This window comes from Miniopterus schreibersii (genome assembly GCF_964146895.1).
Source record: "Miniopterus schreibersii genome assembly, chromosome: 18".
NCBI lineage: Eukaryota > Metazoa > Chordata > Mammalia > Chiroptera > Miniopteridae > Miniopterus > Miniopterus schreibersii.
Genome location: NC_138121.1, coordinates 404,246 through 419,698, shown reverse-complemented (window position 1 = coordinate 419,698; position 15,453 = coordinate 404,246). Strand labels below are relative to the sequence as shown.

The window sequence follows — 15,453 nt, the reverse complement described above, 5'->3', positions numbered from 1 at the left end:
GGGCCCGGCCAGGCGTGGCTCAGCGGTTGAGCGTCGACCTGGGATCCAGGCGACCAGGGTTCGATTCCCAGTCAGGGCACATGCCCGGGTTGCGGGCTCGATCAATGACTCTCTCATCATTGATGTTTCTGTCTGTCTCTCCCTCTCCTTTCCTCTCTCTGAAATCAATAAAGATGTATTTAAAAAAAAAAAAAGCAAAATATCTGTTTAAAAAAAAATAAAAATAACAACAATGGTAATTCTAGCTTTAAAAAAACAGTTGTAGCACAGCCAGTGTGACTCAGCAGCTGAGCATCAACCTATGATCCAGATCTCGGTTCCATTCCCCGTCAGGGCACATGCCCAGATTGCGAGCTTGTTCCCCAGAAAGGGGCCTGCAGGAGGCAGCCAATCAATGATTCTCATCATTGATATTTCTCTCTCCCTCTCCCTTTCTAACTCTGAAATCCATAAAGACATATTTTAAAAAACCCAAAAACCAGTTGTATAAATGGCTGACATCTTATAGGCTTTCAATACATGTTAATCTTTTTTAAAAAATAAAATAAAGTCACCAGAGCAAAGAAAAATACAGGGATCAGAGGGAAAACAAGTAAAATAGAAACTAGAAAAACAATAAGATCAACAAATCTAAGAGCTACTTTTTTAAATATATAAATAAAATACATAAATAACCTTTAGCTAGGTTAACTTAGAATAGAGAGAATACTCAAATAAATTAATTCAGAAACAAAACAAGAGAAATTGTAACTGACAGCACAGAAACAAAAAGGATCTCAGAAGACAATCATGAAATCAGATACCCCAGAAGACACAGGTAAACTGCCAGAAACACATGACCTACCAACACTGAATCAGGAAGAAACAGAAAATCTGAATAGAATAGTAACAAGTACAAGAAAGTGAAATCAGTACAAAAAAAACTCCTCAACAAACAAAAGGGCCATGACGAGACAGATTCACTGGTGAAGTCTACTAACATTTTAAATATGATTAATGTCAATGCTTCTTAAACTCTTCCAAAAAGTTGAAGAAAAAGAAACACTTCAAAACTCATTTTAGGAGACTAGCATCAAGCTGACATCAAAAGCAAGACAAGGACACTAGAAAACATTACTACAGTGCAACATCACTGATGAACACAGACGTACAATGGCGAAAACCCTAAACAAATTACTAACAAAAAAATTCAACAGCATTCAAAGAATCATAAACAGTGATCACGTGGGATTTATCCCTTGAATGCAAGGATGGTTCATCATAAAAAGTCAATAAATGTGCTATACCACATTAACAGAATAAAGGGGGAAAAGAGCTTATGCTCATACCAATAGAGCGAGAAAAAGCACTTAACAAAATTCAGAATATAGTCCTGATAAAACTAACAATAACATTGGGTGTAGAAGGTATGTACTTCAATGTCAGAAAGGTCATAGCCTTTCTCCAAGATCAGGAACAAGTGAAAGGTGCACACTCTCACCACAGCTTTCCAAAACAGTACTGGAAGTTCTAGCGTCAATAACAAGGCAAGAAAGAGAAATGAAAGACATACATGTCAAAAAGAAGTAAAACTGCCTGTTTGCAGATTACATAATTTTATATAAACAAAATTCAAAAAACAACAACAGAACAACTTCAGAATGAATAAAGCAGAACAATAAACTTGGAAAATTCCAAATCCACATACAAAAGTAACTTGAATCTATACACTAATAATGAAATATCTCAATAAGACATTAAGAAATCAATCTCACAATAGCATAAAAAACAATAAAATACTTAATGACTCTGAAAACTGTAAGACAGTGATGAAAGAAACGAAAGAAAGCTCAGCCGGTAGGTTTCAGCGTCCACCTACAATCCAGGAGGTCACAGTTTGATTCCCCGTCACGGCACATGCCCAGGTTGCGGGCTCGATCCCCAGTAGGGGTTGTGCAGGAGGCAGCTATCGATGAATCTCTCATCATTGATGTTTCTAACTCTCTCTCCCTCTCCCTTACTCTCTCTGAAATCAATAAAGACATATTTTTAAAAAATAAAACCTCAAAATTATAGATAAAGAGCAGAATGGCAGGATCTGGACAAAACAGGAACCTACTGGTTAAATGGTACAATCTTTCCTTTACAAGATGAGTGAATTCTGAGAATGTAATTAGGAGCATGGTGACTGTAGTTAATAATGTTATACTTGAAATTTATTGAGAGTAGACCTTAAGCATTCCTAGCATAAAAAAATAAAGTAACTTTATATGCTGATGGATGTTTAAATAACTTCACTATGGCAATTACTTCACTATATACCTATATATTTAAAATCAGCACGTTGTACATTTTTATTGTTTATATCTCGACAAGGGTAGAAAGAAAAAAAATCTACACTACACACTGTAGGAGTGTTAAAGAAAAGCCCATGGTTCATACAAGTAACGACCATGACAATACCTGCAACTCCTGGCACAGGTAGACAGGAGGAAATGAGTTAAAAGAAGGGATCCAACCCTGGGATAAGAAGGGATATGGATCTGGACACATTAACCCAGACATTGAGAGGGCAAGCATGGTGAATCCATTAAACTAAATGCAATACAACTGACCTTGAACCCCTTCCTAAAAGGATTCGGTAATGGGAATGCAGGGGAGAGAAGAGAGCAGTGCAAACCAACCAGCTCTAGCAATACAGCAACTACCCAGACAACAGGGGAAGCAAGCAGTGCCTGTGGTCCACACCTGAGGACAGAGAGAAGTCGGGGTGGAGGAATTAGAGCCTAGTCCAAGTCACCAGTGAGGCTGTGAGTCTTACCCAGAGAGGATATAAGTGCAAAGTTCTCCAGCATTACACGCAGGTACAGGCGTCTCTGAGCCTCATCAAGCAGCCTCCACTCCTCCCAGGAGAAGTGCACAGCAACGTCCCCAAAAGTCACACTGGCCTGTTATAATGGGGACAGAGGAAAAACCATGAGCATTTGGTCTCTGAGCACCACAATCCATCTCCCCACACATCTACCCCACACTCACCCTCCCCCAAAGCTCCCCACCTCCGGGAATTCCATACCCAGGTGCCACTGATGCCCACTCTACCCTCAGGGTCCCTTTACTTATTATGTCCAGCCCTCAGCAACATCAGGCAGGAAGGCACAGAGATGTAACCCAATTCTGGTCCTGGCTTGTAGGGTCCCATCCATCCTGTCACTAATTCCCTTGGGGTCTCCAGGCCGTGACAAGACACAGCCAAGGGTAGGCTCTCGCGTCACCTTTCCGCCCCCAACCCTAGGGCCCTGGGACCCTAACTTCCTCCCCATTCGCACATCATTCTGTAGACTGTCTCTCCCCCACCGTCACTGCCCAGCTGCACGCCCACAGCTGCGCCCTTGGGGAGATGCTGCTCTGGAGGCCTCCTCTATACCTCTGGCCCGGCTCAGTATCAGCCTCCCGGGAGCGTGTGAGTCTCCGGTGCCCACGACCCCCTTCCACCTCGGTGCCGCCCCTCCGCAGCCACAACGTCCTCTCCCCACTCGACCTTCCCTAAAGCCCAGTCCTGACGGTCCCTGTTAGACAGACATGAGCAGAGGTGGGAGGCCGGGCGGGTAAGAAACTCACCAGCGCAGAAAGCCCGGGATGCCTACCTAGCAAGGGGCAAAACTGGTAAAACAAGAACCTTGTCCCCAGGTAACCCGTCCTCCCCTAACACAGCGCTGGTCACGCGGTTTAGACCCCTGACCTTTCCTTCCTGAAAAAAAAAAACACAAAACCTAGGCCTCAGTTGTATCTCAACGCCAGGCCCAGAAAAGCAGCAAAACCAGACAAGTGACTCCCACGCCCTCTCAGGACCAGCTGCGCTGACTAATGGCCCCGTCGGGCACCAGCCAATCCGTGGGGAGCGCGGCCTGAAAGGCCACCTGGCACCTGGTGAAGGCTCCACCGCACCCTCCCCGCGCCCCCCCAAGATTCCTGCCTCCAGGAGAGAAACAGCCCAGGACAAAGCACCGCGCCCTCCTTTCCCCTTCTCCCCTGAAGGGCCCCGCAGGCCGTGCAACCAGGGGACCGGCGGGCAGCACCGGCTCCTCCCGGTCGCCCCCGAACCTGTTCCGGGGCCCCTCCTCTCTGCCCGGCGCCCGGCCCGGGCCCGGGCCCGCCCGCCGCCTCCTCGTCCTGAGCGGCCCCGACCCCGGGGGCCTGGGGCTCGGCAGCCCGTCCGCCCGCAGCCCCCGCAATAAGCCCACGTTTCCTCGACGCGCCGTCCGCGGCGGCTCTTCAGCCGGCCCCACGCTTCGCGACTCCAGCCTTTCGGCCTCCGTGCCAGGCGCAGTGACCCTCGAAAATGACCCCGTGCCCCTGACCTTAGCCACCAGACAGGCTGAGGCTCCAACCCCCCAAGCACCCCAAAAAGTTCTGGGGAGCCGCAGCAGGGAGTCGGGGCTCCGCCTGTCAGCGCATCTCAGCGAAGCCCCCTCCTCCAGAGCCTCGGCCCCGCACCCCGTTATCCGCCTCACCCGCGGTTCTCACCCGGGACCGGGACCCCGCCCTCCCTCGTCGGCGGCCCGCGCCCAGCAGACGCGGCGCAAGAACCTCGTGAGCTCTGCTCCTTCCGACCAACCGGCGGCACCGCCCCACGACCGGCCTCCCACCTAGATGGGACCGGGCGGCAGGGCCGGGGGCGCGCACTCACCTCAGCGGGGCGCCTCGGCGCGGCCGCCGCCATCGGCCTGAGGGCGGAGCAGCAGGCAGGGCGGCGCCCCGAGCCCGCGGTCCCTGTCCCGTCCCCGGCGGCCGTCACCCGGGCAGGTCGGAGCCTCAGACCGGCGCCAGGCGGCCCTCGAGTCTCCCGCGCGTCCGCCGCTTTGTTACCTGGAAACGGACACAGCGGCTGGCGCCAGATTCCACTCCGACCAACCAGCAAAGATGGACGCTTGGAGAAAGATGCCGGAAGTCCCGCCCCCGGGCCGCGAACCCCGCCGGCGACCGACGCGCCATTGGCTCCCCAGCGCAGCGCCTCCTGGGTAACGTAGTTCCGAGAGCTAAAGGGACGCGCCGGGAGCTCTCCAGCCTGAGCCGCTAGAATGGCTTCCAGGGGACGGACCCTGGGAAGCGAGGCTCCGCCTGCGCGAGGGCCTGGCCGCCAGTTACCTGCAGGAAAGCTCACAGCTGACAGGATCCACCTGAAGCGCGGTGAAGGCTCAGAACCACAAGACCGCCCCCCTTCAGAGAAAGACCGCAATCAAGGCCTCAGCTGTGCTCGACAACAGGCTGCTTTAAACGCAGAACCACCGGCCGGCGGGGACTTGGCCGCTCAGTGGGTCGTCCCATGCTGCGGGTTTGATCCCTGGTCGGGGCACACAATCAACCGAAGACTGCACTAACAAGCGGAGCAACAAATCCATGGTTTTCCTCTCTAAAATGACGAAATAAAAGATTTTTCAAAAGGAGAACTACAGGCTTAAAGCGGCACCACTCATGCCAAAAGCCCATGATATCAAACCTAGTTAAACACCTGATATAATTGCAGCTCAACCTCTCCCAGAAACATTTTTTTACTTTCTTTGTTAAGTCTCAGCTGAGGTTATATTTTCCATTGATTTTTAGAGTGGGGGGGGGGGAGAGGGAGGGAGAGAAAAACACATTTGAGTCATCTATCAGCTGTTTCCCGCAGCTGACAGACCTCGGCTGGGGATCGAACCTGCACACTAGGTACATGCCCTTAACAGGGCATTAAGCCGGAGACCCTATCTATGGTGCTCGGGCTGGTGCTCTAACTACAGTGCACACTGGACAGGGCTTTTCCTTTTTCTTCTTGCCTTTGTTTTTCCTATTTTCCCAGAAACATAATTTTTTTTTTCTTTGATCAACAGTAACACCCTTCTGCAGTTTGCTCACTTTTGCAGAAACAATCTCCAGTGCCCATGCAAGCACTGTCACTGCATCCACAGGAAAAATGTTACTTCCCAGTGAGGACAAGGGTTGAATCCAAAACCTTTATTTCAGCCCTGGCCAGTGTGGATCAGTTGGTTGGGCATCATCCCATTTACCAGGTCACTGGTTTGATTCCCAATCAGGGAATATACCTGGGTTGCAGGCTCGATCTGGCGGCCTTGCACGAGGCAGCTGATCGATGTTCCTCTCTCTCTCTAAAATCAATAAAAACATATTTTACAAAAAAACCAAACACACCTTTATTTCAGCTTCAGGGTCATCAACGGCATTCCCATGATTGTAGGGCAGACAGTGACTGCTCTGGGTCACCAGAGGAATGGGGGAGGAATCATGATGATAATTCCAACAATGGAAACAGCAGCAAAGCTGAGTCTCTCTAGTCCTCTCCAGTCATGAGCCCAAGGCTGAAGCATTCACATGTTTAAATCTAGCCTTTTGAATCTGACATTTGTCTGTTGTGTGACTTTAAAAAACCCACTTCATATTGATCCTCACATGGGCCATGGTCAGCACCTTCATTACTTTCATATCAGTGAAGTGAGTTTTGAAGACCTCTAAAGTCAGCCAGAGATTCCCAGCTAAGAAATCCAAACTGAGACCTCAGTACCCTGAAGACACCTCCTCCATGTGGAGGGGTCTGTGGGTACTATAGCAAATCGGGGGTTTGAGAAGCCCCAATTTTTTTCACAAGTACCTGGAGCAGAAGGTCTCAGGGATGTCTGGCATATGGACAGCATGACATGTAATGGTTGGTGGTACAGCCACTATTCCTGGAATGGGCACTAAGGCCCAGAGCAGGGGGACTCTTTACCCCCATTTTACAAAGGAGAAAACTATGAGGCCCAGAGCATGGCTCACTCACCTGTTGTCATGGTGTCGGTCAAAAATCTAGGATTTAAACCATTTGTATGGCCCAAGGTATGAGGAGACTGATCACTAATCTCTTCTCTTTGACTTTCAGGAAGGTTTGGGGGCTCAAAGATTACCCATTCATCCTCATACCACCTGGTGCAATTTTGTGTCCTGCTCCAAGAAAGCATACCACAGATGACAGACCATGAAAGTGGGTGAACACTGAAAAGCATGGCTTTATTTTACTAATACTATTAAATGTCTAAACTTACAAAGGTAAGAAAGGGTGTTAATATTGCACATTATCCCTAAAGTGTATGTGTCTGTAATGATGTTTATTAACAAAAAAGTTTTTCAAAATAGGAAATATAATTCAACGATTGAAAACCATTATTTCATACACCAAGAGTTATATCTATTCTCTGAGTAAAAATGGGTGACATTGCAATATAGCTTTGTTGTTTTGCTGTCCTATATGTTAAAGAAAAATAGTCTCAATTCATAAAATTGGTAAATCAGCCCTTGCCAGTAAGACTCAGTTGGAAGGCATCATCCTGTGCACTGAAAGTTTGCAGGTTCAATTCCCAATCTGGGCACATTCTAGGGTTGAAGGCTCCATCCCCAGTAGGGGACTTGTAGCAGGCAACCGATCAATGTTAAAGTTTCATATCAATGTTCCTCTCTCTCTCTCTCTCTCCCTCTCCCTTCCTCTCAAGAATCAATAATAAAACATAGGTGTTAAACTAGTTGCACAAGAACAATGGACAGGATTTTCTTAAAACCTTTCACTGAAGAAGTTTTAGGCCTGGGGTCTTTGCAGGACCTAGGAAACAGATTCCACACAACGAGCCTTGAAATTATCATGTGTGGCCCAGCCGGGTGTGGCTCAGCGGTTAAGCATCGACCTAAGATATAGGAGATCAGGGTTTGATTCTCGGTCAGGGCACATGACCGGGTTGCGGGCTGCAGCCGATCAATGATTCTCTCATCATTGATGTTTCTCTCTCTTCCTCTCTCTGAAATTAATAAAGATATAAAAAAAAGAAAAAGATATCATGAGTGAACAAAGGAAAAATTCATGCTCTCCCTAGAACTACTTGAGAATGTCATAACGGACCTCTACTCAGGGTGATTTCCTTTTCTTTTTTTTTAAATGTTTTCACTGATTTTAGAGAAAGAGGGAGAAACATGAATGAGAACCAAACATTGATCCCCTGCCTCCTGCATGCTCCCTACTGGGGCTCCAGCAAGCAACCCAGGCATGGACCCTGACTAGGAATCAAACTGACGACCTCTTGGTGCAGGGGATGATGCTCAAACAAATCAGCCACACAGGCCAGGGCTTCGGAGTGATTTCTGAATCTCCTAAAACTCACAGCATCCAGGCTTCAAATAAGAGCCAGAAAACCCTGTATTCTTTCCTAGAAGGTCACTGGCAAAAATGCAAATTTGGCAAAAACTGGTAAACTATATTTTACCATTATAGTGTACCTATGAAAAACAGAAAGTTGAATGTGCCCATAAAAATGTTTACACTTCACACTTGTGGAGCCAAAATCTGTTTATAAAACACCCCACACAGTAAATAAAACACCCAAAATGAAAGAGAACTTATAGACTTAAACAGTATTGTACAAACCAAAGAAATATACAGCAAACAGTTCAGGTTGGTGACTTAGAAACTGAAAAAATTCATGGGAGAACATGGCCCTTCATCTGGACTCATGTGGTATTTTCTGACCCAACAATGGGTTGGCTTCCTGTCCAGTGTGAACTTCAAGGAGCTCAGGTTATATCTAATTTTCTCCAAAACGTGAAAAAACAGAAGTCAGATTCCCTGAGCACATTAGGATGGTAATGGACACAAAAGGTGGGGACCTGCCACGTGGTAGAGTGAAATGCCTTTGATAACAGAAAATGGCAAGGGCCCTGGACAGGTCAGAGAGTACACACAGGTACACATGCTTCCCACATAACTGAAACTTAAGATGAATCTCCCAACTTTAACAACTGGAAATATGAGACTAAATTCAGAACAGGGGATTCTCATGGCTTCTTCCAGTGTCATTATACTGGATAAGAAAATTGCACATTCCCTTAAACTTTTAAGGTCTTTCCCCAGTGTAAATGTCACACTGTATAATAAGGCAAATTCTAGGGGGAAAAATTTCCCACATTGGGTGCACTCATAAGGCCATCACCTGGGTGAACTCTCAGGGGGTGGAAGACTGTCAAGCTATGGGTAAAATATTTTTCATATTTACTATATCATAGGCCTATTCCTGTGTGAACTCTCAGATGATAAGAAACTCCAGAGATACAGGTAAAATATTTTGTGTATTCACTATGCATATAACACCATTTTCTAATATGAAGTCTCAAGTATTAAGAAAGTTTAGATTTATGGCTAAAAAACTCCCCCCCCTTTGCACTGAAACAGCTACCTCCAGCGTCTACTCTCTAGTGTTACTTGCATTGAGTACTATCCTTAAAAGTTTTCCCACATTCAATGTAATAGTAAAACCTTTATCTTTTGTGAACTCGTTGGTGTACACGAAGGTGAGGTCTTCCTGCAAAACATTTCCCACATTCACTGCACACATAAGGCCTTTCGCCTGTGTGACTTCTTTGATGTTGAATGAGCATCGATCTCTTGAGAAAAGATTTCTCACATTCATTGCACTCATAAGGCCTTAACCCAGTGTGAACACTCTGATGATAACGGAGGCCAGAGCCAGATGTAAAGGATTTCCCACACTCTCTACATTCATATGACTTTTTGCTGGCATGAAGTCTCTGATGATTACGGAAGGAATAACAAGAGGCAAAAGATTTCCCACAGTCATGGCACTCGTACGGCCCGTCTCCACTGTGAACTACCTTATGATAACGAAGTTGCCTCTGAGTGGTAAAAGATGTCCCACACACACAGCACTCGTAAGGCTTTTCTCCTGTATGATTTCTCTGATGATTTCTGAGATTAAAACCAGATGCAAAAGATTTCCCACATTCTTTGCACTGATGCCTTTCTCCCGTGTGAACTCTCTGATGTGTGCGAAGGTGGTATCTTCGGAAAAAACATTTCCCACAGTCACTGCACTCAAAAGGCCTTTCTCCAGTGTGCACTGTCCGATGTTGACTGAGGTTAGAACCTGATAAAAATGTTTTCCCACATTCACTGCACTGGTAAGGCCTTTCTCCAGTGTGAATTCTCCTATGATAATTAAAGACAGAACTAGTGGTAAAACATTTCCCACATACACTACACTGATAAGGCCTTTCTCCTGTGTGAACTCTCTGGTGCAGACGAAGGTTTTGTCTTCGGATAAAAGATTTCCCACATTCACTGCACTGATAAGGCCTTTTACCTGTGTGTACTTTCAGGTGAACAACTAATGAGGATTGACACCTGAATGCTTTCCCACATTCACTGCACAGAAAACACTGTCTTCCAGTGTGAACATCTTGGTCCTGAGCATGTGTCCACCTGGGTCTGAACGATTTCTTATAATCTCCCCAAATGAAACAAGATTTTCTCTTTTTCTGGTGTTTTTGGAGGTTTTCACTAAAATAAAATTGTTTCATACATATCCCACAGCTGAATACTGTCTGGCTATGAGGTGTTCCTTGGTGCTCAGGCAAATGGAATATGTCTCTCAAGACTGGAGCACAACTGTCACAGAAGTGGGTGTTCTGGGAATACAGAGCTGCCTTGAAGGAGCTGGCCTGTGACACTTCTACAGAAAAACTCTGTTCAAAGGGTGCTTCTGCATCCTCTGCTCCACAGCAGTAACCTGAATGCAAATAAAAGCAGGTGAAGTACATGTTGACTCTAAGAATGGAGCAACACCATCACAAATGTTTATTTGTCATATTGAGAAATGAGTCCATGGCATGCTTTTTAAGAAAGGAGTTAATACTCTACAGGACCTTTAACGCTAGTGACGTAAGGTTGTGTTAGAAGCACAAATCCAAATAGAGGGGAAAAACAATCACATCAGAGTAGCTGCCATTAAGGCTCATTTCAAAATGCATGCTGGTCTCATGACACATGTGGGCCTATGTTGCCAAGCAATAGAGAAAGGAGAGAAATGTGTGACATCTGAAGACTAGAGAGGTGTAGATTCTCCATGGCCTAAATGTCAGAGTAACAGTGACACAGTAGTAGAACAGACTAGTCAGTCAAGTAGCAATCATGAGGAAAGGAAAGAAGAAGTAAGGTTTGCCAAGGGCAATGACAACAAAACACTCATTAAATGGAAAAGGTTCCTGGTACGATAGGAACAGAGGCTGATGGCACACACTACCCAGCTTCAACATGACATTCATGTGAATTCCCCCTGTAGCCTGAGAATCCTTACAATATTAGCCATCCCCGACCTCAGCTGACACAGATGCACTGTGATTACATGGCTGGTTCCTCCCCAGACCCAAAACTACCCACCTAGTAAGGCCAATGACTTTTCAATTAACCTAAGGTGAAGACCTTTCCACACCAAAATGAGCCTATAAATGCAGGAAGGGGTCACTGATCCATCAAATGTGGAGATATCAACAGGTTATAAGGAATCCCAAAATGTCGAGGAAACATGTCGTCACCAAAGGAGCACAATTAAGTTTCCAGCAAGTGAAACCAACAAAGTGTTGGACAAAGAATTCTAAATAATTGCTTCACAGAAGCTCACCAAGCTCCAAGAACATAGAGACATAACTCAGGGAAATTAGGAAAACTACATGAACACACTAAGTTCAAAGAAAAAAACTTTGTAAAATGCGTTAAAAAGAAATTCTGGCCCTGGCCTGTGTGGCTTCTTTCCCTGCATCTAGAGGTCCTTGGTTCCACTGGTCAGGACACACGCACAGGTTGCAGGCTCAGTCCTCAGTAGGGGGCGTGAAGGAGGCAGCACATGTTTCTCTCTCATTGATGTTTCTATCTATCCCTCTCCCTTCCTCTCTCTCTAAAAAAAAAAAAAAAAAAAAAAATCAATAAAAATATATTTTAAAAGTAAAAAAATAATAAATACACTGTTATAACTCTAAGATGTTTCAGTAAACCTCATAGTAATCACAAAGCAAAAACCTACAGTAGATAAACCAAAAATGTAAGTGAAGTAATCAAAGTATATGACTATGTTAAATCACCAAATCACAAAGAAAGATAGTGAGAGAAAAAAGGAACAGAGGAACTACAAAACCACAAGACAAAAATTAAGAAGATGGTGCCTGGCCCAGTGTTGTCAGTGGTTAGAACATTGGCCTGTCTTCCGAAGGATTGCCTGTTCAATTCGCAATCAAGGGCAGGAACCTGGGCACCTGAGGGAGGCAACCAATTGAAGTCTCTCTCTCACATGTGTCCCTCGAGTGAATGAAAGAATTTATCCTTAGGTGAGGATTAAAAAAACAAAACAAGTTCAAACCATATGTTGTCTGCGAGAGACTAACTTAGACTTTATCCAAAGAATACGCTGAAAGTTTAAAAATCGGAAAAAAAAAATCTATGCAAATGTAAATCAAGAGAGAGTAGCCTGCACTTATAAGCAGCTATATTTATACTAGATAAAATAAACTTTAACTCAAAACCTATCACAAAAAATCATTATATAATTATACAGCAATTGATTCAGGTCCTGGCAGGTAGGTAAGGTTGTAGGTTCAATTCTTGGTCAGAGTGCATACAACAATCAACCAATGGAGCTTCTGGCCAAGAAGCTGCAAAGGTGAAAGCAGTACTGGGCTCCAACCACAACCACATCAAAATTACCGCTAAACGAACTAGTCGGTTTCCTCAGTGGTTAGAGCGTCAGCCCATGGACTGAAAGTTCCAGGGTTTGATTACAGCCAAGGGCATGTACCTCAGTTGCAGGCTCAATCCCTGGAACCGGTCCAGGAGTGCACAGGAGACAACCAGTCGGTGTGTCACTCTCAGATAGATATTTCTCTCTCTCTCTCACCCTTCTACTCTCTCTGAAAAGCAATGTAAAAAATATCCTCAGGTGAGGATTAAAAGAAAAAAATTAACACTAAACTACAGAACAACCATCCTTCTCAAATATAGCTGTATGGGAGTTCTACAACTACAGAATTAAAGAAAAAGCCACACGGAGACTGGTAGAACGGGCGGAAACTCAGGATGGGTCAGTCCCACAACCACCTGTAGGGGATAAATATTGGGAGGAATGTCTAGGCTGCAGAGGTTCCCCCTGAACAGCAAAGGGTCCCAGCCCCCTCCCAGGTGTCCACCCCAGGGTTTCATCGCCAGCAACAGAAGTCCCCAATACTTCTGGCTATAAAAACCAGCAGGCATTGGGGATGCCTGAAACAGAGCGCGGCTGGACTACCAAGCAGTTCTCTTAAAAGTCACACACCAACTTCCTTGAATTTACTCCCTGTAAGCACCAGCACTGAGGCAGTAGCTGGAAAGGCACCAGAGATATACGGGAAGTCTGGTATTAGGAGGAGAGCTAGGAGGCAGCTGTCTCCCAGACACAGTGCTAGCAGAGGCCACTGTTTTTGTTTTTCCTGAGCCCTTCCCCCAGAGAGCAAGCAAGTGGTTTAACGATCTGACATTCCAACAAACTGGATCACATTGTTTGCCTAGCCCTTTTGATTCCAGGAAGCAGTGCCCCACCCAACTTTCAGGGTCCCCCAAGCTGTTTCCAGTGGCTTTTCCATATAAATAACCGGTCTTGGCTTATGCTTCAGATTTTCCTACAATTTCTAACACAAGAAGCATCTGGCCTTAGCAAGCCCCATACTTCTCGCTAAGTGGCCTGGAACAAGACAATGACTGCAATTCCTAGCAAAGGGTGGCGCTCAGAAATGTCAGATAAAAAAAGGAATCGAAAGAGGTACCATGGACCCGGACACACGGGCCTGGCCAGGCAGGGAGAGCCTGGGGAACGCACAGGCTCACTGCCATCCTCCCAGGACGGGGCCGCGCCACCCACTCGGCCCTGGAAGCGCGGCCCGCGAGGGAAGGAAGCAGCGCCCGGGGTCCCCGCCAGGACAGAGCGCCCCCTGGGGAAAGGAGGGTGCGCGGCCGCGCCTCGTGCAGTCGCCAGTCAGGCGGGGGTCTTACCCAGAGAGGCCGTCAGGGCGAAGTTCTCCAGCATCACGTCGTGGTACAGGCGCCTCTGGGCCTCGTCCAGGAGCCTCCACTCCTCCGCGGAGAAGTACACGGCCACGTCGGGGAAGGTCACGCGGCCCTGCGGGCGGGGCGGGCAGCGTCCGCGTCGTCCCCCGGAGCCTCGGGTCCCTCACCGCGCGTCCTCCAGCGCTCCCGCCCCAGGGCTCCCACCTCGGAGGGGACGCGGGCCCCGGGCGCTGGCGGCTGCCCGCCCCTCCCGCTCCACGGCCGCGCTCGGCCCTCAGCTGCAGGCCCTGCGGACACCGCGGCGACACCCCGGCGGCCGCCGCGCCTGCGGGGCCTCCTCCCGCAAAGCTGCGCCCCCGAGTCTCAGACGGTGCCCGCTGGACGCAGCCCGAGGCGGGCTCCTGCTCCGCCTGCTCCCCACCCGGGGCCTCGGGCCGCCAGCTCGCGCCGCCGCCGCACGCACGCAGCCCGCACCCGCTGCCTCCCCGAGCCCGTCCCCGCAGCGCCAGGGGCGCGGCACCCGCACCCACGGGGCCCCGGATGCGCCGCCATCGGACGGCCCCCCGGCCGGGAAAGGCCCCGACGGCGGCTCCGCGGTCCTGCCTCCTGCCCTCACCTTCGCCTCCCCACCGGGCGCCACCCCGGGGACTTCAGACACCGACAGGCCCGTCCACGCCGCGCGGGTCCTGCCGCCCCTCCGCCGCCGCCACCTCTGCTCCGCACCCGCGGACGCGCCTCACCTCGGGCCGGCTCCTCAGCGGACTCGGCGGGCGGGGCGGGGCGGGCGCGGCGCGCGAGGCGGCGGCCCCTGGGCTGGCCCCGTGGCGCTGCACCGGGGCGACGGCGCTCAGCCCGAGTCCCATCCTTGCGGCGGGACGAAAACCCGTCCGCGCTTCTCGATTCTTCTCACCTCCCTCCTGAGGGAACCGTGTGGTAAAAAAAATGCCGGCGGATAAGAGGACACCGGATGTCCCGCCCTCTCCCCCACCCCCAGGAATGAAATCTCACGATATTATATCCCGATGTGTTACTGGGTCAACCTGGCGCAGCGACTTCTGGGTAATGTAGTTCCCAAATCTGAGGGGGAGGATTTTTCTCGCCTAATTAGGTTTGCTACTGAAGGGAATCCTGGAAAAGCGCTGTTCTTATTTTATTGTTCATATTTTTTACTTTATCTTTTTCCAAAGTGATGAAAACTTCTTTAATTAACACATTCCAAAAGACGAAAATAGCAAAGCAATTAAGAATGTGGACTTAAGCCATATTTCTGGATTCAAATCCCAGTCCCAGCAGTTAATAGCATAAACTTATTTTTTACTTTTTTAACACTTACCTAAGGATATGTGTTTGTGGATTTTAGAGAGAGAGAGAGATCAGTTTCCTCCCATAGGCACCACCACCCAGATCAAACTGTTCCGGGCAGAGAGGTTGATCATGCTGTTGATCCTGATTGTTAGCTATGGTTATAAGAAATAGTAATCATGTTCTGTTAACTGTGATTGTTCTGTTCTAATTGGAAAAAGCCATTTCTAACCTGGCTGGGAATTGCACGCCCCGGATCATGGGATTTACCCTTGGAA

The 15,453-nt window shown here is 48.0% G+C and overlaps 1 protein-coding gene across 3 annotated transcripts in view; it reads right to left on the bottom strand.

Annotated features, from left to right (window-relative positions):
• LOC308548395 (uncharacterized protein) overlaps window positions 1-14,827 on the bottom strand; it is a 30,631-nt gene extending 15,804 nt beyond the window's left edge. The window contains exons 1-3 of one of the 3 annotated variants that reach the window (XM_081119828.1): window positions 14,614-14,827; window positions 13,859-13,985; window positions 2,801-2,927 (exon numbers count right to left, since the gene is read on the bottom strand). In XM_081119828.1, the coding sequence (XP_080975954.1) occupies window positions 2,801-2,834 (34 nt within the window). In that variant the 5' untranslated portion in view covers window positions 2,835-2,927; window positions 13,859-13,985; window positions 14,614-14,827. Of the gene's footprint in view, window positions 1-2,800; window positions 2,928-4,666; window positions 4,903-13,858; window positions 13,986-14,489; window positions 14,590-14,613 lie in introns of those variants that run through there. The other 2 variants (XM_081119829.1, XM_081119827.1) reach the window with 2 other exon arrangements.
• Window positions 14,828-15,453: the final 626 nt, after the last annotated feature.